Genomic DNA, 27,141 nt, shown 5'->3' on the forward strand with positions numbered 1-27,141 from the left:
ATTTGTTGTTATGAACAGAATGAGTGAGGAGCTCGGGGACCGAGACCCTATATTTATAGGTGAGATACTCCATCAGTATCTGCGCCACATTAATTGTCAGAATATTTTCACAATTAATTCAGGAAATCAAATCAGGTAATGAATATAGAAATCTGACCATATATAGAATATTACATAATTGATTTTGTCCAGATTCAATGAATATAAAATATTCATTTATCAGAAAATCAATTATTTATTTATTTCCTTAAATAGAAATTTATTTCTTTAAATAGAAATATATTTCCTTAAATAAAAAATATTCTTATATGGGGACCATGGGCCTATATAACCGAGCTTCCAATAAGCAGATTAAGAATTTACCAAGTAAATCCACTAACTTATTAATTCCTTGTTGAATCCACGCATAGAACTTAGAATTGCACTCTCAGTCATATAGAACGCTCTATATGTTCCACGATATAGATACGCTATTAATTATCCATTGTTATAATCCCAATAATCAATGATCATCTATAGATGATTTACATTGCATAGAGATAAAATTACCGTTACACCCTTTCAATGTATTTTATCCTTAAAACACTTGCCACCTATAAATGATATTATAGTGAACTAATATGATCACTAAAATGAGCGCTCTATCATTTATCTCTATTTAGCAAGCTTTTATTTAGGGCACAAAATCCAACACTATCTGGGTCTGCCGAATATTATGGGCCGAAATAAGACTGCCATTTTAGGTTTTCTTAAGGACAAATTACAAAAGCGTATTCAAGGGTGGGGAGGTCGTTTACTCTCTCGAGCAGGGAAGGAGGTCCTTCTCAAAACGGTTGCACAGGCTATTCCTAGCTATGCAATGAGTGTCTTTCTGCTTCTGGTGGAAACTTGTAAGGCTTTAGAAGGTATTATGGCTAAATTCTGGTGGAAAACAGGCTCTTCGACTACAAGGAGTATTAGTTGGATGAGCTGGGGGCGTATGTGTAGACACAAACATGCGGGTGGACTGGGCTTCCGAAGCCTTCATGATTTTAATTTATCTCTACTAGGAAAGCAAGGGTGGCAGCTCCTTACAAATGAATCTTCTCTGATTGGAAAGGTGTTTAAGGCTCGTTACTATCCAAATAGAACGTTTTTGGATGCTAGATTGGGTAATAATCCCAACTTTGTTTGGCGGAGTGTGCATGAGGCGCAGTCTATTGTTCGGGCGGGTGCTCGAAGGATGGTGGGAGATGGTTTTACGATCTCAATTTTACATGACCCTTGGTTACCTTGCCCTGTAGATCCGTATGTGTATTCGGACCACCCTGGGTCACAAGACAAAACAGTTCACAGTCTCTTTCGATTGGATGATAAGGTGTGGGACATGGAAATCATAAATGACTTGTTCTCTGCTCGAGACAGGGCTCTTATTACATCTATACAGCTGAGCTCAAACAATCATAGTGATTGCTGGTCTTAGAGGTTCGAGAATAGTGGTCTATTTACCGTAAAAAGTGCGTATCGTTTCTTGGAAAATCTCAAATATGATTGGGTGGGCGATGACAACACTAGTTTTTGGAGGAAAATGTGGACAGTAAAGATTCCCCCAAAGGTTAGTAACTTTATTTGGAGAGCAGCTTCGGGTATCCTCCCAACTTGTTTGCAACTTCTCAAGCGTCATGTGGTTATTAATCCCATTTGTCCAGTATGCCATGAGGCTGAGGAATCTACTTTTCATGCTTTAGTGGGTTGCTCTTTTGCTCGAGCCTGTTGGAATAGATCTTTGGTTAGTATTTGTAGTTGGTCAGGTGATAGTTTTGGCTCTTGGTTTCAAGCTCTTTCGGCAAGGATCAGTTCTCAAGCATTGGAGGAAGCGGCGATGGTTGCATGGAGTATCTGGAAGGCCCGTAATGAGGTTGTTTGGAAGCAAAAATATCCTACTGCTGCATCAGTGGTTTTGTTGGCAAGATCATTCCTTGATCAATTTCGTTTTGCACAGTCACGGACGACAAGTTCGTTGTCTAACAGTTCGATAAGACTGTCTTCGCGTGTGCTTTGGACTACACTAGTTTCTGATCAAATCAAGGTCAATGTTGACGGTGCTCTATTTAATGATGTTAGCCATTTTTGGATGGGTTGCTTAGCCCATAACCATGCTGGTCAAGTTCTCGAGGCCTTCATTATTAGCAAAGAGGAAATTGTTAGGCCAGAGATTGCCGAAATCATCGGGATCAAGGAGGCCTTAAGCTTGATCCAGCATCATAATTGACAAAATGTTCTACTGGAAGTTGATAGGTGTTGGGTTTTATGCCCTAAATAAAACTCATTTCAATATAATCAGATTTACTTATTAATATAGATCAGAATTAACATTTAATGTTGCATGGTTCACATGATTTATTTCATGATTATATGTACATAATATATAGATTCATCTGAAACCCTTTTCACATACTTGATCCTGTTTATTGTGTCGTCAACACATTGGAAAGTAAACATGACTATGTGAATAAAGTTTCCTAGATTTATCAGACATAGGGTTTTACTGATATGATAATCTACAACAGAGTTTACTTGCATTTGGAGAAGTGCCATGTTCTTTCCAGAGCATTGGTTAAAGTAAAGCTCAGGTTGGATGCATGGAGTATGCATCGGAAGGGACCGATATTGAACTTTGACTTAGATTTAATTAAACTTACCGTAAAATCTATTCAAGTCAATATCGCCTAGTTGATCCTAGATCAAATGATCTTAATCCTGATATGATTAGGCTCAATCTCGAGAGGCTATTCGTGTTCTTTGATTTGTTAGTTAAGCCTACTTTTAGGTCAGGGTGATACGTACATTTTGGGAACACGGTAGTGCAATTGAGTGGGAGCGCTAGCATAAACATGGAATCTATAGCTTCTATCTGGCGAATAGTAAGCAAAGGATGATCTCCTTCGAGCTTGACCAAACGAACATAAATGGTGGAGTACTCATTTCACATAAGCTGAAATATCATTTATACGGGGTCAAGTGTTTTAAGGATAAAATACATTGTAGGGTGTAACGGTAATTTAATCCCTTTACAGTGTAGATCATTCATATAGAGGATCATTGATCACATTAGGATTATAACAATGGATAACTAATGATGTGTCTATATGGTGGAACATATAGAGCATTCTATATACTGAGAGTGCAATTCTAAGTTCTATGCGTGGATTCAACGAAGAATTAATAAGTTAGTGAATTTTAGTGCTAAATTCTTGATCTACTTATTGGAAGCTCGGTTATATAGACCCATGGTCCCCCCACTAGTTGAGATAATATTGCTTGTAAGACTCATGTAATTGGTTTTGATTAATCAATTATAATTCTCAAATTAGACTATGTCTATTTGTGAATTTTTCACTAAGTAAGGGCGAAATTGTAAAGAAAGAGTTTTAGGGGCATATTTGTTAATTATGATACTTTGTATGGTTCAATTAATAAATATGATAAATGACAATATTATTTAATAATTATTTATAGTTATTAAATAGTTAGAATTGGCATTTAAATGGCTGAATTAGAAAATTGGCGTTTTTGAGAAAATCAGATGCAGAAAAGATAAAACTGCAAAATTGCAAAAAGTGAGGCCCAAATCCACTTGTATAGGGCCAGCCACTTTTGTAGGAAATTTAAACTGATTTTTTCATTATTTTAATGCCAAATAATTCAAACATAACCCTAGTGGAATGCTATAAATAGATAGTGAAGGCTTCAGGAAATTTACACTTAAATTTCTACTTCTTCTGATTCAGAAAAAACTGAGCCTCTCTCTCTCCCTATCTTTAGCTACCACTTCTTCTTTCTCTTCCTTTGAATTTTGAACTACCTTAGTGATTAGAGTAGTGCCCACACATATCAAGTGATACCTCAATCATAGTGAGGAAGATCGTGAAGAAAGATCATCAGCAAAGGAGTTTCAGCATCAAAGATTCAGAGAAAGAGATCCAGGTTCAGATATTGATAATGCTCTGCTACAGAAAGGAATCAAGGGCTAGATATCTGAACGGAAGGAGTCATATTATTCCACTGCACCCAATGTAAGGTTTCTTAAACTTTATATGGGTTTAATTTATCGTTTTAGAAAGTTCTTATTTAGGATGTTAATAAACATACTTGTGAGTAGATCTAAGCCCCTGGTAAAATAATTTCCAACAACTGGCCTCAGAGCCATGGTAATTGATTTACTTGCAAGAAATTTGGACTTTAAAACGATTGTTTGTATGTTCTTTGGATGGTATCATGTTGTATTGAGTGTTATTTGATGATTGATTGATGTTTGTGAAATTTTTGTGAAAAATAATTATGATTTCGTTTCTGGAATTATTTTGATTGGATAGTATGGAAAAAATTAAGCAAGTTAGCCTTTTACAGAACTCAATTTGGATTTTATTTGAATTAGTTATGATTTTTTGAAGATTTGACAAAATCGGCATACTTGATATTTTATCATGATCGCAGAACTGTCCGTACAGTTTCGAATTTTTTCTTTTTTCTTCAATTTTTCATACTTTTTCATCGAATTAACTTCCAATTTTTTGTATGGTTTTGTATATATACTATTACTATTCCTAATTCAATTCTAATTATCATTTTGAATTAATTTAATTTTTTTTTAAATTTAATTCAAGATATTAGTGTAATTTGAATTTGAATAGAATTAGTATCTATCTTCTTGCTTAAAAATCTATCTTATTTTTAAATTTGATTATATCTTTTTTTTAAATTTAAGGTCAGATTTTATAAGATATTTATAAAATCTTTTCAGATATTTTTTAAAATATCTTATCTTTTAAGATATTTTTAATTATATCTTATCTTTTAAGATTTTTTTTTTTAAAATCTTTTTAGATATTTTGACCTTATTTAAATTTAAAATAAGATATTTATAATCATGTAATTTTAAATAGATGTAAGATATTTTGCTAACTTTTAAATTTTGTTATTTTATTTATTTAAATTAAATTTAAAATCTGAAAAGATATTTCATTTATCTTTTCTAATTTTTATTTAATTTTTATTTTTAAAATAACATTTAATTTTTAAAAGTAGTTAGCAAATTTTTGAAATGATATTTAGGTTGGTTGAAACCTAATTTTTCAAAATTGTAGGTTTAATTTTAAATTTAATTTTTTTAATTTTTGAATTTTTTCAAATTCTTTTAAAATTTTCGATTTTTTTTTATTTAATTAATTATTTTCGAAATTAAATATTTAATTTAAAATTAAATATTTAATTTAAAATTAAATAAATCCTACATCCAACTATCCAGGTAACCTTGTTGCAGGAGTATGTGGTTTTAGCTTGTATGTAAGTTTTTAAAACCTATTATTACTTGATTGCAAATAGCCATGGTTACCTTTTGCCAGATCTAATGATCTGATGGCTCCCTTGGTCAAGATAATAATTTGTAACAGGTATATTTACAATCTTCTTTCATCTGTGTATGACCTAGCAACATGATAGGACCCATCCAAAGTGTGCCTGTGTGAGCCTATGTGTTTAATTTTATTATAGATGCATATAGGTTAATGTTGCTAAAATAAATTATCATAGTTATTGATAGAATTTATTTAGGCTCATTTAGTTTTTGGGCCTATTCAATTAATAACAGTTGTTCTTATTAAGATTAAATTCCTCTCTTTTGGGCCTTGTGTGAGAGTTGGGAGCCATAGAAGTGGGTACGACATACTGAACCTAGCACCCCCTCACACAAACCACCCCAATTGTGAAGGCCCATTTGCCTGATTTGAATGACTGTACTAGGTTAATTACACTAGTTTAACCTAATAAAATTGATTAGCAACATAATTAATTTCATTTATTTTGAAATTAATTTAGAAAATCATAGTTTAAAGAATTTTATATTCTAAGCTAAACTATATGTATTTTCTTGTATTTAATTAAATATAGAATTATAACCATCTAGATTCTTTCTGGAACTTAATTTAAATTTTTCATTAAATATTCCTATTTAAGTTGATATTTAGTTATCTTCAACTAACCAACTTAAATCTGAATATCTTTTGAATTCAAAATTTCAAAATTAAGTTGAGGAATTTTAGGCATTGGTTATTAAGATTCTTTAGATATTTTTTAAGTTAATATCTTTTCGAATATTAACTTAAAATGGAATATTTTCAAATTAAGTGGTTACAACTTAATTTTTGATATTTAATTAAATTTAAATTTGAAAAATATTTAAGTTCTAGATTTTTTCTAATACAACTTAAATTAGATATTTTTTCAAATTTTGTGGAAAAGATACTTAGTCAAATAAGATATTTTCTAGATAGTTATTTCTAGACTACTTATTATTTCTAATATTAAATAGGAAAATATTATACATTGTGAAATTAATAATTTAAATAATTAATTTTGGTACAATTTATTTTAAGTATATTTTTCCTAGTATTAAACTAGAGATTAATAATTAAGCCTTCTCTACACTTAATTATTTATTTCTTGAATTTAATACATTTAATTAATTTAAAATTGAATATCTAAGTTGATTTTCATCATCATACTTAAATATTTCTTTTTCATGACATTTAATTAAATAGAAAATTATTTTTAGTTGAAATTTATTTTTTCAACTAAATTTAAATAATTTTCAAAATATATTTTTTTCTTTATTTTATTAATCAATTTTCGAAATTGCATTTCTTAAATGCTAGAATTTCGAATTTTATCTTGAAAAATAGATTAAGTTGTAAATTAATTAATTATTTTAATTAATTCTTGGATCAACTTAAATCAATGATTTTTTCATTTATTGATTAATTTAAAATAAATTGAATTAAAGTATATTATTAGAAATTGAATTAATTAGTCAAAGGAAAATCTAGATAGATGATATTTTTGCTTGAAGTATTTTTTCTAGTGTATTTAATTAAATAGAAAATTAATATTTAAGTTGATTTTCATCATCATACTTAAATATTTGAAATTTTTCTTATATATTTAATTAAATAGGAAAATTATATTTTTTGTTGTAAATTAATTTTATTAATTAATTTTGGGCCAACATTAAATTAGAATAATTTTTCCAGGATTAATTTTTTATTTTAACATGCATTTTCGAAAATTGTATTCTTAAATACTTTAATTTTTCGAAATGCAGTATATATTTATAGAAAATTAAATTTGAGTTGTAAATTAGTTTATATTAATTTTGTAACAACTTAAATTGAATATTTTTCTAAATATTTATTGGAAATTATTACTAAGATGGAAATAATTCATCTAAGTAAAATTTATAAATATTAAATTAAAATTTATATTTAGAATTTTTCATTCTAAATTGGAAATTTTAAATAAATATATATTTAAAATAAATAAATTAAATAAAGAGAATCAAAGAAAATACAACTCACTTTAAATAATGAGCTTGATTATTATTAAGATATTCGATCTCCATTGTTGGTCTTACAAAAGTTAAATGTTTTCAATATACCCTCGAGACGCTAGACTTCGTCCCCCTATGGATGGTTATTCGTTGAACGCATTTAACATCGTAAGATTTCATTTGATAAGTGTTTTGTAAGTTTTCGTCTCTATTAGACTCTCCCCTACGGTGACTACTTAGAGATAAACTCAAAAAACATGAAACAATGGTGGAAGCTCATAAAATGAGAATAACCTTGACTCTCGCCTACCGGGACAACGTTGGATTCTTATTTTGATCGAATAAAAGGTTGCTAGAATGGTTTCTATTTTAGATGAGCTGACAACTCTATTCAATAAATGATGCTTTGACTCTCGCCTACCGGGACACTGTATCAGTTTGTTGAAAACCTTGGAAATTATTTAGGATTGTATGTTTTAGTATTTTCACTAGTCATTCCTACTTGCTATATGTTTATAATTTCTAAATTGTGTATGAATTTATATTGAACCATGTTATTTTCTGTTATTAAGTTGTAGTTTAATTTCGAATCTTCATTGTTGGTCTAACATGTTTGTTTTTCTAATGAGATAAATCCCTAATGGATTTTCACCATTAGACATACATAATAGTGTAAGATCTCGAAAGATAAGTATTGTATATGCGACATCTAACTGTTCATCAATTGATGACACCTTAGACTAGTATTTTTACAATATGAAACAAGAAGATTACATAAATAAGATTACTTTGTCTTTCGCTAATCGAAGCATCGTTGGATTCTTATTTATAAACGAAATTATCCTAATTCCTCTTAGCTTATTCATTTCGAATTAGCTCCATAATATATCATTGGATGAATGGTCTATAAATCATTTCATGTCATTATATTTTCTCTTAAGAAATTAAATGACGCATATGATTATAATCCCGAAATTCTATTCCCAATTGATATAAATCCTCAATCTTAGAAATCTCCTACTTGTATGGGCAAATCTGACTTAGAGTTTGTATTAGTAGTGGTGGTCTAAGAAAGAATTACTCATTATATTTGGTTGAATTTAAGTCTTTGACTTTAATTTTAGAATCCAAACAGAAATTTTCTTATATTTCTAATTCCAGAATACAATACAGTTACACTTTCTCAAGTGTTTAATATCCATCTTCTATTAATGGATTAAAACTGTATGGAATATGAGTTAGGTATTCTGTGACCAGGATCCACTTGGACTATTCTAAGAATTCTTTGATGTAACTAAACCTAAGTCATCAAAAGACACTACCACATGTTTTTCTTTTAATCTATGGCATTTGTATCTTGTTCATAGTGAATTTGACATGATCAATCTCTGCAAAGAGTTAATATGCCTATATCCATTGAAAGTAGTTCATCTCATTCGCAGATGGATGTACATTCAGGGGTGGATATGAGTTTTTCGTTGTATTCTTAAAACGATAACTCTAGATTATACCTTTTAGCAAAGAAATTTGAGATGTTTGAAAAATTTCATTAATTTCTAGCAATGGGTAAAGCCATTAAGGTAAGTGGTTAAAGATCTTGCGAACTGATAGGGGTGGAGAAATAGTTAGTAGATATGCAGTTCAAAGATCATTAAATTGATTTTTGAATTATATCCAAACTTACCTCCCCAGAAATTTCGAGTTGCATGTTGATAATTAGTTACTAGTCGTTGCCTAATTCCTTCTATGGTAATACAATTTCAGAATGATGTAATGGTTGTATACTTAATGTAAATCATTACTAGATTCATGGATGACCTAATCAAAATCTTAAGAAAAGCTAGAACCATTAACCATGGTTTGTTAGCTATTCTAAGTGATTAGGGGTGGACCATCCCAATGTCAATAGATAAGAAAGTGTTTGTTCAAACAAATACTACTTTTCTAAGATAATGACTAAGTCTGAAAACAAGTAGCAAATAAAGGAGATATTTTTTTTCTTGATTCCAAAAGTGTTCTATCATCTTATATAACATATGATGATCCCACTGCCTCTGTTGTCTTGTCACAACCGAAGAGATCAATACCATTTAGTTTTCTTCGACATAATTCACGGTACCTTGTCGTAGTGGGAGAGTTTCTAGGAACTCACCTTCTTATGACTTGGGAGACACTAGTGATTAAAATCCATTGTGAGTTTAAACAAGTAATGGATTGTCAAGATAAGAAACTAAGAAGAAAGCCAATAGAACTATGGTTTAATCCATTCACATGGAATAACCTAAAGTTTTCTATTACAAGGACATAAAAGGAAATTTTAGTTAATAAGTCTATTCTATGGACTTAACAAACTTCCTGTTCCTAGTATTATAGGTTTGAGTTTATCTAAACCTATGGCTTGTGGTATACCTGGTAATTACTTACTCTAATGCAAGCAACTTACTTTAGTAAGATGCTGAAGCATTTTCTTTCTAATGGCAATCTATAGAAGCTTCACAACTTCTTAGGCATAGATTTTATTTATCTAAGGAAAAGTCTTTACTTTTCCAGAAGATAAAGCCATGAAAGAATTTCTTATATCAACAGTGAGAGGTCTTAAATATGCTTTTGTATGCCTTAGACCAGACACCTGCTGTTGAGTGGGAGTAATGAGTAGGTATCAGATTAATCCAAGAGAAGAACATTGGAAGACAATCAAGTAAATCTTAAGATTAAGAAGAGGAACTATATGTTAGTCTATAAGGGTGTGTTTAAAACTCTTAGACTACACCATATCAGATTTTCGAAATTTGCCTATGTGCTAGTAAATATTTCTGATAAGATGGTGGTTACTCTGGGGGTGGAATAGTGATTTTGGAGAAGTGTAAAAACCTATCTGAAGTCTCTAGGTCTACCAGAGAGACCGAATGTTAAAGTCCGTGAAAGGTACTTATTCAGTCTAAGGAAAGTTCTATACATCTTTGGCACCATTCCAAATTGCCTTAAACTACTAGTGTTAATTTCCTGATTAACCAAAAGTAGTTGCCAAAGGTATAGAATCCAGTATCCCAAGAGAGTAGACATATAGAGAGGAATTTCACATTATCAATGATTTTGTGATTAAAGGAAGAGTAATGGTGGAGAAAAGGTTGTGTTTAATTCAACCTTTCAGATCCTATTACGAGGAGTAGTAAACTACTACTACACTTGATTTGTATATCAAGGTGTTGAGATTAATTGAAACGCACTTTTTGTTTTATATTAGTGCAAGTGGGAGTTTGTTGGGTTTTATGCCCTAAATAAAACTCATTTCAATATAATCAGATTTACTTATTAATATAGATCAGAAATAACATTTAATGTTGCATGGTTCACATGATTTATTTCATGATTATATGTACATAATATATAGATTCATCTGAAACCCTTTTCACATACTTGATCCTGTTTATTGTGTCGTCAACACATTGGAAAGTAAACATGACTATGTGAATAAAGTTTCCTAGATTTATCAGACATAGGGTTTTACTGATATGATAATCTACAACAGAGTTTACTTGCATTTGGAGAAGTGCTATGTTCTTTCCAGAGCATTGGTTAAAGTAAAGCTCAGGTTGGATGCATGGAGTATGCATCGGAAGGGACCGATATTGAACTTTGACTTAGATTTAATTAAACTTACCGTAAAATCTATTCAAGTCAATATCGCCTAGTTGATCCTAGATCAAATGATCTTAATCCTGATATGATTAGGCTCAATCTCGAGAGGCTATTCGTGTTCTTTGATTTGTTAGTTAAGCCTACTTTTAGGTCAGGGTGATACGTACATTTTGGGAACACGGTAGTGCAATTGAGTGGGAGCGCTAGCATAAACATGGAATCTATAGCTTCTATCTGGCGAATAGTAAGTAAAGGATGATCTCCTTCGAGCTTGACCAAACGAACATAAATGGTGGAGTACTCATTTCACATAAGCTGAAATATCATTTATACGGGGTCAAGTGTTTTAAGGATAAAATACATTGTAGGGTGTAACGGTAATTTAATCCCTTTACAGTGTAGATCATTCATATAGAGGATCATTGATCACATTAGGATTATAACAATGGATAACTAATGATGTGTCTATATGGTGGAACATATAGAGCATTCTATATACTGAGAGTGCAATTCTAAGTTCTATGCGTGGATTCAACGAAGAATTAATAAGTTAGTGAATTTTAGTGCTAAATTCTTGATCTACTTATTGGAAGCTCGGTTATATAGACCCATGGTCCCCCCACTAGTTGAGATAATATTGCTTGTAAGACTCATGTAATTGGTTTTGATTAATCAATTATAATTCTCAAATTAGACTATGTCTATTTGTGAATTTTTCACTAAGTAAGGGCGAAATTGTAAAGAAAGAGTTTTAGGGGCATATTTGTTAATTATGATACTTTGTATGGTTCAATTAATAAATATGATAAATGACAATATTATTTAATAATTATTTATAGTTATTAAATAGTTAGAATTGGCATTTAAATGGCTGAATTAGAAAATTGGCGTTTTTGAGAAAATCAGATGCAGAAAAGATAAAACTGCAAAATTGCAAAAAGTGAGGCCCAAATCCACTTGTATAGGGCCAGCCACTTTTGTAGGAAATTTAAACTGATTTTTTCATTATTTTAATGCCAAATAATTCAAACATAACCCTAGTGGAATGCTATAAATAGATAGTGAAGGCTTCAGGAAATTTACACTTAAATTTCTACTTCTTCTGATTCAGAAAAAACTGAGCCTCTCTCTCTCTCCCTATCTTTAGCTACCACTTCTTCTTTCTCTTCCTTTGAATTTCGAACTACCTTAGTGATTAGAGTAGTGCCCACACACATCAAGTGATACCTCAATCATAGTGAGGAAGATCGTGAAGAAAGATCATCAGCAAAGGAGTTTCAGCATCAAAGATTCAGAGAAAGAGATCCAGGTTCAGATATTGATAATGCTCTGCTACAGAAAGGAATCAAGGGCTAGATATCCGAATCCAAGGAGTCATATTATTCCGCTGCACCCAATGTAAGGTTTCTTAAACTTTATATGGGTTTAATTTATCGTTTTAGAAAGTTCTTATTTAGGATGTTAATAAACATACTTGTGAGTAGATCTAAGATCCTGGTAAAATAATTTCCAACAATAGGCTGGTCTGTGTTCAGGCTATCCAAGTGAGTTGCATATGCCGTCTGAGTTTGGGTTGCTGGTTAATGATTGCAGAATTGTTTTATCTTCTTTGAGTCATGTTGCTATTCAGTTTGTTGAACGATCTGTGAACAAAGCCGCCCATTGTTTGGCGCGTAGCTCTTATTTTTACCCAGGTCGTACTTTTCAAGATTATCAGTTAAGTCCTGAATTGCGTAATATTGTACTGGTTGATTTTGCCGGTTAATAAAAGTTTACTTTTATTCAAAAAAAAATAAAAATAAATAAATAATATATTATTAGCTTTTATAATTAATTTACACTTTTTATATTAGAGCACTAATAAAAGACTAAATATAATTTATCTTTTAGACTAAATTTATCTTAAAATGTACAACATAAATAAAAGGTTTAGGTATAAGTAAGTCCCCATAAATATTGATGAGAAAAAAAATAAAAGAAAATTGTACTGCCCTTTCGTCCTCCGTCTCATCTCGTTCATTCATCGTCAATGGAGAAACTGAGGAAGGCAGTGAACGAGATCGCGTACTGTAAGGACCTCACTAAGCTTTCTCCTCTACATCGTACGTTGGTCCCTGTGCTCTCATTCGCATCCGCTCTCTACAGCGTTGCTCTTTCTCTTCGCTGCTCTCTCTACCAGTCTGGCCTCATTCATCGCAATCGGTACGATCCTTTCCACTCCCCTTTCTTTTTGTTTGGATCCTCAGAAAACAAAAGAGAAGAGAAAGAAAACTTGGAGTGTCGTGTTAACTCTTATTACATACCGAACACTTCTTCCGTACGCACTAAGCAGTATGCTCTAATTTTAGCTTTATAAAGAAAAGTTTGGAATGTTATATGCTTTCGCTAAACATTGTGCTCTAATGTTTGTTGGATGTAGCTTAATTTTTCGTTCGATTTAGAAGAATCCTTAATGCATTTTTCTTTCTTTCTTTCCTATTAGTATTATTATTTTAACTTTGGTCCTGACTGTTTTGTTTTTCTTTCGATTTCAAGGTTGGCAGTTCCGTTAATTAGTGTTGGGAATTTGACATGGGGAGGTAATGGGAAGACACCCATGGTGGAGTTTCTTGCGTTTTGGCTAGCCGATTCTGGAATTTCACCTCTCATTCTTAGTAGGGTACTATTCTTAATTTCTCTGTTTTATTTCTTTTTTTATTTGCTACAATCCGTAGTTAATTCTGTATCGAACTTTGTTAGAAAAAAAGAAAGAAAAATCTGTATCGAACTATCTTTTTGTCTCACTTTAACAAATAATTATATTGAAACTCACTACTCTAATGAAAGTTGTAGGGTTTAAGAATCTGGCGCCAAAGAAAAGCAAATTCTAAGACAATATAATGTGAAATTCTAATGTTCAGGGGCAATAATCTGGGAAAGAAACAAAAGCATAGTGATAGGAATTTTCCTGTCAAAATTAATATTCAGCAGCAAGAGAAATAAAGGAGCAATAGAAGATGAAAATGCAATCCATATTCGAGTCCCTTTCAACATCTTTACAACATCTCCATCAAATAAGTGTTGAAAAATTAAAATATAGCTCATTTATAAAAAAATGTGCTTTAATAGTGTGTCAAAAAGTGATGTAAATTTGACACATAGCAAATTTTGTGTCAAATTTGACACAACATTTGCTATAATGTAAAATTTACATCACAATTAATACACTATTTTTTTATTTATATTTATGCCATTTGCATTATTTTATTAATATTTTTAACTAAATCACTAAATTATGAAATGTTTATATTATTTTTTTATTGTTTTACATATTAAAATAATAATAAAATTGATAATAAAGTTATTAATTTTTATTTTTTTTTAATAAAAACATTAATTAAATATTAAATTTTAGTGTATTAATACTAAAATTTAATGTAAATCAACCACAAAACTACTTTTTGTGTCAAATATAACACTATTTTTACATTTTTCATTCGAGATGGTCTTATCTCAAAAAGTTACAACCCTCATAAAATGCTAGACAAAAACTTACAAAAAATAACAATCCTTATTTATAGCTAAACCTGAAGAGGCCTACTGCTCAGCTCTACCCAAACAAAACCCCTATAAAAGAATTACTACACAGCAGAATTATTCATCCCCACCATTATACTTCCTAGTCTTCCTAGCATAGACATAAGTCAATGGAGGTCTATCACTACCGCTCGACTTGAAGTTTCAACTTATCCTCAAGGTGAAAGGAAGGTATATGACAGAGAAATCTTCCCAAGTTGCCTCTAACTCCAGTAAATTCTGCCATTTGATCAAAGCTTGGGGGCTGGTCTTGTGAGTTTTACGGCATATTCCAAGCACAGTCTCAGGTTCCAACATCCACTCCAGGTTAGCTGTAAGCCCCGGAGGCAGAGGGGAGGCTTGTTGGTTGGGACCTAAAGCAGTACGCAGTAAGGAAACATGGAACACGAGATGGATGGTTGCTTCGGAAGGCAGCTGAAGCCAATATGCGATTGTTCTAATGTGAGCTAGCACCTGAAACAGACCACAATTTCGGGGAGACAACTTCTCATTAGGACGTTTAGCAACAGTATGCTGGCGGTAAGGCTGGAGCTTAACATAAACCATGTCCCCAACTTAATATTGAACATCACGACGCTTGCGGTAAGGCCGGAGCTTGACATAAACCATGTCTTCATTTGTTGTTGAGCTCAGAACAAATTTTGTTTCAACAAACTCAAAATAGTATCACGGTCCTGGAGCGCTTGTTCTACAGCGAATGCCTTGGTGCTAGCTTGTTCAATTCGAAGTAGGGGGGGGGGATTACGATTGTACAAAGAACGAAATGTTGTCATGCCGAAAGATGAGTGATGACAAACTTGCTATTTGGTAACACCAAATATTAATAGGCAGCGCTTGTAAAAGGCTGGCAGGAGATTGAGCCAAATATTTGTTTTGTTGACAAATGGAGCACTCAACTACGAACTTCTGAACGTTCTTGTACATTCTGCGCAATAAAACTCTGCAACCAGCCGATGAAATGTCTTAAAAACCCCTGAATGTCCCCCAATATTGTTGCTGTAATATTCCCTTAAGAGCAAGGGAATAAAAGGTGACACAGCAGGTAACACCAGCCTACCACGAAACTTGAGACATCCTTGCACTAGCGAAAACCCCCCACCATCATGGTTATTTGCGAGTTCTTTCAGGACTTTAGAGAGCGTTGGATTCGCTGCATTACGAGCTTGCAAGTCAGGGATAGACAACACACTTGGGACAAAGATGGCAGCAAGAGAGACCTCACCATGAACACGCAAAAGAGCATCAACATCTCTATTTTCCAAGCCCGACTTATATTGAATTTCAAAGTCATACCCCAGAATTTTAGTGAGCCATTTCAGATGTTCCATCGAAACTAAACATTGCCCCGGTAAATATTTCAAACTCTTTTGATCCGTGCGAACTAGAAATCTTCTTCCCAAAATATCGCAGATTGGTTGGAAAGTTGAATTATCTAACTGTGACTTGTCCAGATATTGCATTCCCAGTTAGTGTCATTAGTCAGTTTATGTCTTCTCCAGCAATTCATCATTGGGCGGCAGTAGAGCAAATTTTATGTTACTTGAAAGGAGCACCAGGACGAGATATAGTTTACAAAGATCATAGACATACCTGGATTGCGTGTTTGTTTAATGCAGATTGGGCAGGCTCCAAGGTAGACAGATGATCCACTTCAGGATATTGTGTATTTGTTGGGGCAGTCTGATTTCTTGGAAGAGTAAGAAACAAAATGTTGTGTTTATATCCAGTGCTGACTCAAAATATAGGGCTATGACACAATTTATGTGTAAGGTAATATGGACAGAATTCGGGTTTAAGACTTCTATTCTAGCAAAATTGTGGTGTGATAATCTGATCTTCATATTGCTTCAAATCCCGTATTCCACGAGCGAACTAAGCACATTGAGATTGATTGTCATTTCGTTATTGAGAAAATTCAACAAGGTTTGATCTCCACAGGATATGTGAAGACCGGAGAACAGATAGGAGATATTTTTACAAAGGCTTTGAATGAGGTGCGGGTTGATTATCTTTGTAACACGCTGGGCATTATTAACATCTATGCTCCAGCATGAGGGGGAGTATATTAGTTGTAAAAATTAGAGTAATTTGTATTTAGTAGTTTTCTTTTTTATGATTAGTACTCCTAACTTTGTATTTAAATATATACTATTTTATGGAATACAACATATAATTCTATTCACCATTCTCTACATCTTCCAAAACTTCTATCGCTGAATCCTTCTTGGGTCCCATCAAAAGTGAGTGCTCTGATACCAATTTGATAGGAATTTTCCTGTCAAAATTAATTTCAGCAGCAAGAGAAATAAAAGGAGCAATAGTAGATGAAAATGCAATCTGTATTTATTATAACCCCAGGTATTCGAGAGCCTGGTCCCTCCTGTCAAAGAGTTACAACTCTCATAAAATGCTAGACAAAAGCTTACAAAGAAAAACAATCCTTATCTATAGCTAAACCTCAAGAGGCCTGCTGTGCACCTCAGCTTTACCCAAACAAAACCCCCATAACAGAATTACTACACAGCAGAATTATTCTCTGCTGCATCCCCACCACCCGTACACTTCCTATTCTTCCTAGCATATAAGTCAATGGAGGTCTATCACATAGTTTAGGAATGCCTAATCTAGGATATTTCTGAAAGTCTGACAAAAAGTAGAGTCACTTAGATTATTTAAAGGCCTAAAATTAGGTTAACTCAAGTCTAATGGGCTAATTGTCTATAAATATTTATTATTCAGGGTTATGCTGGTGGGGATGAAACTAAAATGCTCCAAAGACATCTTTTAGGAAGACCTGTGCGTATTGGAGTTGGTGCAAATAGGGCAGCCACTGCTTCTTCTTTCTTTGAAAAATATGGTTATGTTGATCCCAGTACAGTCTCTGAAAGACTTTGGGTTGGTGCAAAAGGACCAAGTCATTTTGGATCCGAAGAAATTGGTGTTGCCATTTTAGATGATGGAATGCAGGTATGTACTTTTCTCAACAACATTCTGGGGGTACAACAATCCTAATTCTTAACATGTATATAGGTGATATGAGTTTTTTTAAAACTCAGTTGCATTTGATTTTCGTTAAATTCTATTTTATGCAATTTGATGATTTCATGAAAGAAAAGAGGTTTGTTCGAATTTATAGATCATGCTGTGTTGAAATTTATTTCTTATGTTATATGGAAGATAGCATTGGAGCTTGCGAAGGAATATTGAGATTGTAATGGTTAATGGAGTAACGCTGTGGGGAAATTGCCATTTACTTCCTCTCGGACCCTTACGAGAACCTTTGATTGCACTTAAACGTGCAGATGTTGTTGTCATCCATCATGCAGACTTGGTATACGAAAAGTAAATTATTAATTGCTTTATTTCTGCCATCAATGAAGATTTATGCAAGTTTTTCATTTAGTAATACGAAACTTGTAAAATTGGTAAAATCACAGCTTTCGGAGAAAAAACTCAAAGACATTGAGTTAATGGTACGAGATGTAAAGGAATCTCTACCCATTTTCTTCACTACAATGGCTCCTTCTCATTTTTCTGATGTGAGAAATTTCAACTCAAATAAACCTTTGGAAACATTGTGTAACACCATCGTATTATGTGTCTCTGCCATTGGTTCTGCAAATGCATTTGTGCAGGGCATCAAGAAGGTATTTGTCCTTCCAAGTTTGTGATTTAATAATTTTCCATTTTCTTCCCCGCTTTTATTTGTGCTCTTAACTAGATGAATTTAATAACTTGCTGCAGTTGGGAGCAGTTTATGTTGATCAACTTGAATTCAGCGACCATCACATGTTTCAGCTCACCGTACGATATCGTCTTTTTTTCAAGCTTACATAAGTCTATTAATCACTTGTTAATGCTGATAAACTTCATACATGCTCACTTTATTTGGCTTTCCTAATCCAGGATATCAAGATTGTGAGAGAGAGACTTGAAGAGTTGGAGAAGAAATTTTGTTCCAAGCCCATCGTTGTAGTTACAGAAAAGGTTAGAATATGACAATATAAGGTGTGTTTGGAAAACCACACTGTATATTGACTTTAATGTAATTCAGTGTAATTATTAAATTTGTAGTGTTTGTTTAATTAGGTAATTACAAAGTAATTATGTAATTGGTGGTAATTGATGTGTTTCAATTACACTCTAATTCTCAATTCAAAAAACCAGACATAATGTGTTGCAATTACTTTGTGTAATTGCAAATAATTATTGTAGTTAAAAATAATTACTTTGTTTAAATAGTTAATCATTATACATTTTTATTCTTTTGTTTAATTATTAGCTCTTTTTTCAAATATGAAAATAAAAATTCAGATGTAATTATTACTTGGTATACAAATAGACTTTATGCTGTATAAATAATATCCTAGTAATATGTTATCTTGTAATTACTGACTTTCAAATACACTGGTTTGGGGTAGCTTGTACTTTAGTTAAATTTGCATTATAGATATATTTTAATCAATACTCTTACGAAGGAGATTTATTTCAAGTGTCAGAAACAAGTAACTGTTTATAGTAACTAGTAAAGGCAACTTTACCAGGAAAAAAAATGCAAATTCGTACACTCTACTAGCCAAATTTTATATTTTTGTTAATTCAGTAGGAGATATAAAACTCACTGTCTTATTTAATTGTAGTTAAATGTTTGCTTTCTATATATAATATGATGCTTCTGCACATTTAAGGTACTAGTTACTTATTATGCTGATGCTATATATTTTAATTGACTTAGTGTACAAATTATTCCTTAATTTCTGCTGCCTCTCATTCCTGTTTTTCTTTGGGTCTTTTCTTGTTCTCAGGATTATGATAGAGACCCAGATATTCTAAAGCACCTGAATCCTTTTGAAGTTTTGGTACTTTGTTCTCAGTTGCAAATCATATCTCGCAAGGGAATTACTGAAGATGGCTTCAAGGAACTTTTGAAGGAGATGCTAATAGATATACCAGGTAGAGAATGTAAATAGTATACATCCCTCACTTGAAAGTAAGCGCACTCAATGCTTCATTAGTTTAGCCTAATGATTTTTTTGCTTCTAAAATTAATGTGTAGTATCAACTTTGATTGCTGATTTTATCAAAGTAAAATTAGCATACAGATAATTGAGCACTACTGCATTTGACTTGGAAAAAAAATAGAAGAAATACAGATGAATGTAAAAAAAGAACTACATTAACCGGAAACTTAATATTGCTATTACAAGAATAGCAAATCCTTATGGACAAGGGCGGACCCACATAGAGGCGAGGTGGGGTAGTCGTCCCCTTAAAAAAAATTGAGAAAAAAATGTATATGCATTTTAGCTAGTTACAATATATATTTCTAAATAGAAGTAATATTAATAAACATAATACAAGTTTTGGTATAATAAAAAAGCTATTTTGTGCATATAGTGAAGGTCATGAGTTCTAATTCCAATAAAAGCATATTTACTTTAGTATTTAAATTTTACTTTTTGAACCTCTACTAATAAGACTTGTACTTAGTGTCTTAATTATTGAACCAAATATTTTTATTGTCATTTTTTTTTTACTTTATACTACATTTAATATTAAAATATAAATTTCTATCAATTTTTAACATGTTATACAATGTAGGAAAAAAAATGTTCCCCTCACTTACGGAAAAAAAAAAGTGTCGTTCCCCTCAACTTAAATCCTGGGTCTGCCACTGTTTACGGACACCCTAATATTTTAGTAGAATTTATAGCCGGACAATTAAAAAATAGAGTTTCATTTCCCAAAGCAATGTGATGATATTGTTTAAGCGAAATTAAAAACCTAATATTCAATAAGTTATAGACCCAATGTTTAAAAAAATTAAGGGCTAGTTAAAACAATTGTAATTGTGTTGTAAGAAAAAGCAGCTTCAGCAAATTTGTGGAAAAAAGTTGAGCTGAGTGTTTGGTAAATTATAAATTTCAAAGTACTGTGAGCTGTTCAAATCTATTATAATGATAATGATGATGTTATAATCTATTTGATTATAACGACAAATATATAAAAATTTATTTTATATAACATTTTTATTTTTTTTTATGTATTTTTTATATTTTTAAATATAAATTTATATGTATTTGATAAATTTATATTTTTTTTTATGTATTATTATATTATGTTTTATCAAATGTAGAAAAATAATTTAGAAATCGAACTCTAAGTTAATGTGATTTTTTAATATTAAAATAAAACATAAATATTTTTTTTTTTTTAAAAAAAACAATATATTTAATTATTATTTATTTTATTATACTTAATTTATTTTAAATATTTTTATTTTTTTTAATATATAGTAAATAAATATAATTTTAGTCTAAATAAATTTATTAGTTTTTTAATCAAAACAATTTTTCTTGAAAGTTGGGTTGGAGGAGCTTGCTTCTTCATAAATTCTCTAGAAAGTTATTTTATGATTGTTTACTAAATATATTTTTACCACAGTTTTTTCAAAAAAATAACTTTTAACTTTTCTAAACATTATGCCAAACAGGCCTAAAGCCTCAAGTTTTTGAGAAAATTACATTGTATACCTACTTTATTTTATATGTTTTGATTTTTACCTTTATTTCTATATTCTTTGAGATATACACACTTTTATAGATGATGTTCCATTATACCTCTTAAATTAATAAAAATTATGTGCAAGACTTAAGTGGAGGGTGAAGGTAATTGGGCAATCCACTCACAAATGTGGGTATATTTTAATGAAATATAATATGAAAGTGATTTTGATTAATAAATACAAAAAAGTGGTATTTCTCAACTTACCTCCAAATTTTTCGTCTTTGTGAGGCATAACTATTGTAAAAAGTCTCAAATATTTAATTGAAAAAATATTTCTAAAATATATCTTGAATGAATACTTGAATGTAATGAAGCATTTACATAAGTAAATATATGAAACTAAGCTTAAAAGTACAGTTAAATTACAATTCATTACATATCTGAGGTGCTCTCACTCGATAATTGGATTTCGATGTAATTACCATTAATTAATAGATTTAATGTGTTGGTTTAACTAGGTAATAATACAATTTTTAAGTAATTGTAGGTAATTAATGTGTCTAGTTGCAATATAGAGAACACCATTTAGTTAAACCGTTTTACAGAATTAAAGGTACTTTACATGTCTAGTGTAACCAGTTATTTTTATTTTTGAATAATGAACATTCATTGAAAATAATTAGAATTTAATACATTGAAAAAATATCAAAAATCATTTATCTAAACTAGTCTCCTATCCACTTTGAGTGCACGAACTGATAATTTATGTGTAATGACATTAGCTATTGACTGACGGTAAGAACTCGTCAACGATATTATGGCTAGAAACCTTGAGTATTGAGTGATAAAAATGATGTAAAAATGAATGAGAGAGAGAGCTTTGTATTCAGAAAATAGTTACTGAAGTGTTTCTAGGATTAAATGAAATTTTTTTGAGGTTTCAAAAGCTTAGATAGCAGCTGATAGAAGGGTAGAACCAAGCTTGAGTACTTGGAACTCAAAGCTTGTTCATTAATGACAAGTTTTGCTTGGTGATTCAATTTTGGTTTCTGTTAATTTGAAAATGTTACAATGATGTTGGACCGTTCTGTGAAGTTTGAGACTATTTGAATAGGTTTGGAGGGTGTTTAGAGCAAGCTAAACTCGGGGGTTGTTTTTTGTAGAAAACTGGTAAGTATTTCTGGGTAGGAAATCTGAAAATGTCCTACTGTATTTAAAATAGTCTATCGTATTTGGTGATGTTTGGGACCCCTATTGTTAGGTTATAATTAACCTATATTTCGGGTCTTTAAAGTTAGCATTATTCGTCTATTGGTGTCTTTTGGAGCAGTTTTACGCTTGATTTTCTTTATTTCAGGTTCCCGGGGTGTTAAAGTTCGAATTCAATCAAATGGCGAAAAACTGGGTCAAACTTGGAAAAATTGGAAAATTCGGTTCCAGAAGCATCAGTAGTCGCGACCTCCAGAGAGCCAGGTCGCGACCCTTTTTCCTGGTCGCGACCCTGGTCGCGACTTCGTGAGTCTGGCAGAAACTCGGTTTTTCGAGTTTTGCCTGTAGTCGCGACCAGCTTAAATGCTAGTCGCGACTAGGTACGGAAATCGCAGATTTGACCTAATTTTGATTTTTCACTCAATTGGAGGCTCACCACTCATCCCTATATAAGGAATACGACATTGAAGGTCAGTGGCAAGCAAAAACAGACCTAATAGTGGAGGCAAAGTGGAGAGGAAGCTATCTTGAAGACCCGGAGCGATACCACCTTCTAGTTTCTTTCTTTTACCCTTTTTATTCTTCTTTATGTTTGTTTTTAATTCTGAATTAATCATGGATGTTTTTAGAGTTATCATGAACTAAATTTCCCAATAAGGGAGGATGATGATTGTTGTTTAAGTTTATGCCTAGTTAATAAATAATTGCCATTCCTTCATCTTATGTGTGAATACTATCTTGATTTGTGTTTAATTTCATGTGCAAGCTTGATCACCTTTTACATGTTCTATGATCCTAATTCGAAATCTGAAAAGTGAGAATTGGGAATGCTAAAATTTGGATAGTCTAGGTTTTGATGTAAAACGAAAGTATTTACATAGCCTTAGTGACTAATAGATTATTGCTTAATGCTGATTTTGTGTTGATCTAGTTAAGGAGTTAATTAGAGAACATATTATTTAGAACCTAAAAGATCTGAAAAGAGTTAGGTTAATTTATAATCTGTCTTTCACATTGAGATAAGGATAGCAATTAGGTATTGACATAGGTGGCTTATCAATAGGATTCACCTCCCTAATCTCTCATCTTGATTAATCTTCGTTTATTTTCTCTTTAATTTCTGAGTTATTTACTTTTAAAATTGCAACTTATTATTTTACCAAATAGATTCATAAGTATAGTTTAGTAGTACCAATTCCCTGTGGTTCGACCTCACTTGCGTGAGATACTACTTGATACGTACACTTGCGTAATAAACAGAATTTTCGTAACAAGTTTTTTTGGCGCCGTTGCCGGGGAATTGTTTAAAGATTAATATTACACAAAATTATACTAACTTCTACTTTGGTATATTTTCTCTTGCTGATTTTTCTAACATTTTTCTTGCAATATTTTCGTGATCTATTTCAGGAATCATAAGTGTATGCGCCGTCAAGGACAAGTAGTGATATTACCAGTTGATCCCGAAATCGAGAAAACTTGTAGGAGAAACCGAAAGAACAAGAGGCAAGAAGGAGTTTCAAAGAATCGCCGAAACTTCGTACATCATGGCCGCCAATGCCGCAAACAATGGAGGCAATAACGGTAACAATGGTGGCGCAAGAGAAGATCAAGCTAATGGCCGCGCTTGAGAGATTACATTCTCCCTACTCGACGGGAGTGCGGTCGTGTATCGGGCCACGGCGGTGGATGCAAATAACTTTGAGATCAAACCCGCCATACTTCGGATGGTGCGGTCTTCGGTTCGGTTGGTGGCCTCCCTTCTGAAGATCCTAATCTGCATCTCTCTAACTTCATGGAACTTTGTGAAACCTTTAAAGTTAATGGAGTTAGTGATGATGCTATTCGACTGAGACTGTTCCCATTCTCTCTTAGAGAGCGAGCCAAGAGTTGGCTAAACTCCTTGCCACCCAACTCTATCGCCACCTGGAATGATCTGGCAACGAAATTCTTGTCAAAGTTCTTTCCTCCAGCCAAGTCTGCAAAGCTGAGAGGAGAAATTAATAACTTCTGCCAACAAGATAATGAATCTCTCCATGAGGCTTGGGAGAGGTTTAAAGATCTGATCAGAAAGTGCCCTCACCATGGTATAGAGAAGTGGATGCTGGTCCACAACTTCTACAATGGGTTGGTAGGAAATACAAGAACTTTAATAGATGCTGCAGCTGGAGGAGCCTTTATGAGGAAGAGTGCTAATGAGGCTTATGATCTATTGGAGGAGATGGCTCTAAACAATCAACAGTGGCCAACTGAGAGGAGTCAATCAAAGAAGGTAGCTGGTGTGTTAGAGGTCGATGCCATCACCAAGTTGACAAGACAAAGTTGAGGCATTGACAAAGATAATTGCAGGGCAAGCTAAACAAGCCCAAGTTGTGTGTGAGTTATGTGGGGGAAGCCATCACTTTTCAGAATGCCAAGCTGATGTGGATGATTTGCCAATGGATGAAGCTAAAGCCATTGGAAACTATTCACGAGAACAACAACAACAACTATGGGTTCAACCGGGGTAATAACCGAAGAAACGTGGGTTCTATCGAGAACGAAATCGAACCGAATCGAATCAACGAGTTTAATCAAGAACAAACCTCTCGGTGGAAATTCTAGTTTGCGTACAGATTTATCGCTTCAATTCATGATCGAAACTAGATCTTCAATCAAAGACCCGTACACGTATGGGCCAACTAGCAACTCAAGTAGCGACCCGTCCTCAAGGGAATTTGCCTAGCACAACAGAAGTAAACCCCAAGGAAAACTGCAAGGCAATTACCCTGAGAAGCGGTAAAAATTATGATGGTCCTGAAATGCCACAACTAGTGAATGGAGAAAAGGAGAATGAAGAGCAACCGATGTCAACCCCAACACCCACTCCAACGAAGGCTACTGATAGTCAAACACAGCCACAGCAGTCTCCACCAACTAATATTGATCACCATGTAAAAATACCATACCCTCAAACGCTTAGAAAGTCAAGCTTAGACAAGCAGTTCACCAAATTCCTGGAAGTGTTCAAAAGACTTCACATTAACATTCCCTTTGCTGAAGCTTTAGAGCAGATGCCAAGTTATGTGAAGTTTATGAAGGAAATCCTGTCAAAGAAGAGAAAGATGGAGGATTATGAGACAGTTGCTCTAACTGAAGAGTGCAGCGCCATCCTACAGAAGAAACTCCCTCCTAAACTCAGAGATCCAGGGAGTTTCACTATTCCTTGTACTATAGGAAAAATTGAGGGAATAAATGCACTTTGTGACTTGGGAGCTAGCATTAACTTGATGCCTCTATCGGTGTTTAAAAGACTGCAGTTGGGTGAAGCAAAGCCAACAACAGTAACTCTCCAATTGGCGGACCGATCACTAGCCCATCCTAGAGGAGTCATTGAGGATGTGTTAGTTAAGGTTGATAAGTTCATCTTTCCAGCTGATTTCATCGTTTTGGATATGGAAGAAGATAGCAATGTCCCAATTATTCTTGGGAGACCATTCTTGGCAACTGGCCAAGCCTTAATCGATGTTCAGAAGGGTGAATTAAAGCTGAGAGTCCAAGGAGAAGAAGTGGTCTTTAATGTGCTAAAGGCCATGACGTACCCAAAGGCAAGTGATAACTGTTTCTTCATTGATTTGATTGATGAAATGGTGAGTGAGAAAAAGCTGCTAGATGATCCTCTTGAATTAAGTCTAACTGAAGATGAATTGACGGAGCAAGAAGGACAAGAGGTCATGGGGTATGTGAAGTGGCTTGATTCCTATGGGCCTTTGAACAGAAGATATTTTGAGGAATTGGGAGCGGTTCCAAAAGAGCTAAAGCCATCTACTGAAAAGCCCCCAGAACTTGAATTGAAGGTGCTTCCTAGCCACTTGAGGTATGAGTTTTTGGGTCAAGATAAAAAGCTGCCAGTTATTGTTTCAGCTTCTCTCTCTGATGTGGAAACTGATAGACTTTTTAGGGTACTTCGAGCTCATAACAAGGCCATCGATTGGACACTAGGAGATGTTAAAGGAATCAGTCCTTCAACAGTGATGCATCGAATTCTCATGGAAGACAACGCCAAACCAACTATTGATGCTCAAAGAAGACTCAATCCACCCATGAAAGAAGTAGTCAGAAAAGAAGTAGTTAAGTGGTTGGATGCTGGAGTTGCCTATCCTATTTCTGATAGTAAGTGGGTTAGCCCGGTGCAAGTGGTCCCGAAGAAAGGTGGAATGACGGTGATGAAGAATGAAAAGAATGAGTTGATTCCTACAAGAACAGTCACTGGTTGGAGGATCTGCATCGATTATAGGAAACTCAACAAAGCAACAAGAAAAGATCACTTCCCTTTGCCCTTCATTGATCAAATGCTAGACAGATTAGCGGGGCAAGAATATTACTGTTTTCTTGATGGATATTCTGGATACCACCAGATAGCTATAGCACCTGAAGATCAGGAGAAGACTACTTTCACATGTCCCTATGGTACCTTTGCTTTCAGAAGAATGCCCTTCGGCTTGTGCAACGCCCCTGCCACTTTTCAAAGGTGTATGATGGCTATCTTTTCAGATTTGATTGAATCTTGTATTGAAATTTTTATGGATGATTTCTCAGTGTTTGGTTCTTCCTTTGATCATTGTTTGGAAAACCTGGAAAAAGTACTAACAAGGTGCGAGAAGTCTAACTTGGTGTTAAACTGGGAGAAGTGTCACTTTATGGTAACAGAAGGAATTGTTCTTGGGCACAAAATTTCAAAGGCAGGAATTGAGGTGGATAAGGCAAAGGTCTCAACAATAGAAAATTTGCCACCTCCAGTTTCTGTAAAAGGAGTGAGGAGTTTCCTGGGACATGCTGGCTTCTACCGCAGATTTATCAAGGACTTC

The 27,141-nt window shown here is 33.1% G+C and overlaps 2 protein-coding genes and 1 non-coding gene across 3 annotated transcripts; 2 read left to right on the top strand and 1 right to left on the bottom strand.

Moving 5' to 3' along the window:
* Positions 1–715: 715 nt before the first annotated feature.
* LOC115695065 (uncharacterized mitochondrial protein AtMg00310-like) lies at positions 716–1,462 on the top strand. The gene has a single exon (XM_030622160.1). It carries the CDS (start codon positions 716–718, stop codon positions 1,460–1,462), a length of 747 nt encoding a protein of 248 aa, XP_030478020.1.
* An 11,485-nt stretch (positions 1,463–12,947) lies between these two features.
* On the top strand, positions 12,948–19,807 carry LOC115695801 (probable tetraacyldisaccharide 4'-kinase, mitochondrial). The gene is made up of 8 exons (XM_030622885.2): positions 12,948–13,204; positions 13,538–13,661; positions 17,318–17,545; positions 17,760–17,909; positions 18,016–18,225; positions 18,323–18,382; positions 18,485–18,565; positions 19,384–19,807. The coding sequence occupies exons 1-8, from the start codon at positions 13,032–13,034 to the stop codon at positions 19,546–19,548; spliced, it is 1,191 nt and encodes a 396-aa protein (XP_030478745.1). The 5' UTR covers positions 12,948–13,031; the 3' UTR covers positions 19,549–19,807.
* A 4,471-nt stretch (positions 19,808–24,278) lies between these two features.
* On the bottom strand, positions 24,279–24,385 carry LOC115696089 (small nucleolar RNA R71). The gene has a single exon (XR_004007687.2). It is a non-coding gene; the product is annotated as a small nucleolar RNA R71 (small nucleolar RNA).
* Between the last annotated feature and the right edge of the window lie 2,756 nt (positions 24,386–27,141).

Source organism: Cannabis sativa, chromosome 6 (genome assembly GCF_029168945.1).
Source record: "Cannabis sativa cultivar Pink pepper isolate KNU-18-1 chromosome 6, ASM2916894v1, whole genome shotgun sequence".
NCBI classification, from domain to species: Eukaryota; Viridiplantae; Streptophyta; class Magnoliopsida; order Rosales; family Cannabaceae; genus Cannabis; species Cannabis sativa.

What these genes read in the sequence shown, in the direction of transcription:
- LOC115695065 (XM_030622160.1), top strand. Translation starts at nt 716, where the DNA reads ATGGGCCGAAATAAGACTGCCATTTTAGGTTTTCTTAAGGACAAATTA.
- LOC115695801 (XM_030622885.2), top strand. Translation starts at nt 13,032, where the DNA reads ATGGAGAAACTGAGGAAGGCAGTGAACGAGATCGCGTACTGTAAGGAC. An exon ending in TTTTAGATGATGGAATGCAG is followed by an intron (nt 17,546 to 17,759) that starts GTATGTACTTTT and finishes TATGGAAGATAG; the next exon opens with CATTGGAGCTTGCGAAGGAA. An exon ending in ATCACATGTTTCAGCTCACC is followed by an intron (nt 18,383 to 18,484) that starts GTACGATATCGT and finishes TTCCTAATCCAG; the next exon opens with GATATCAAGATTGTGAGAGA.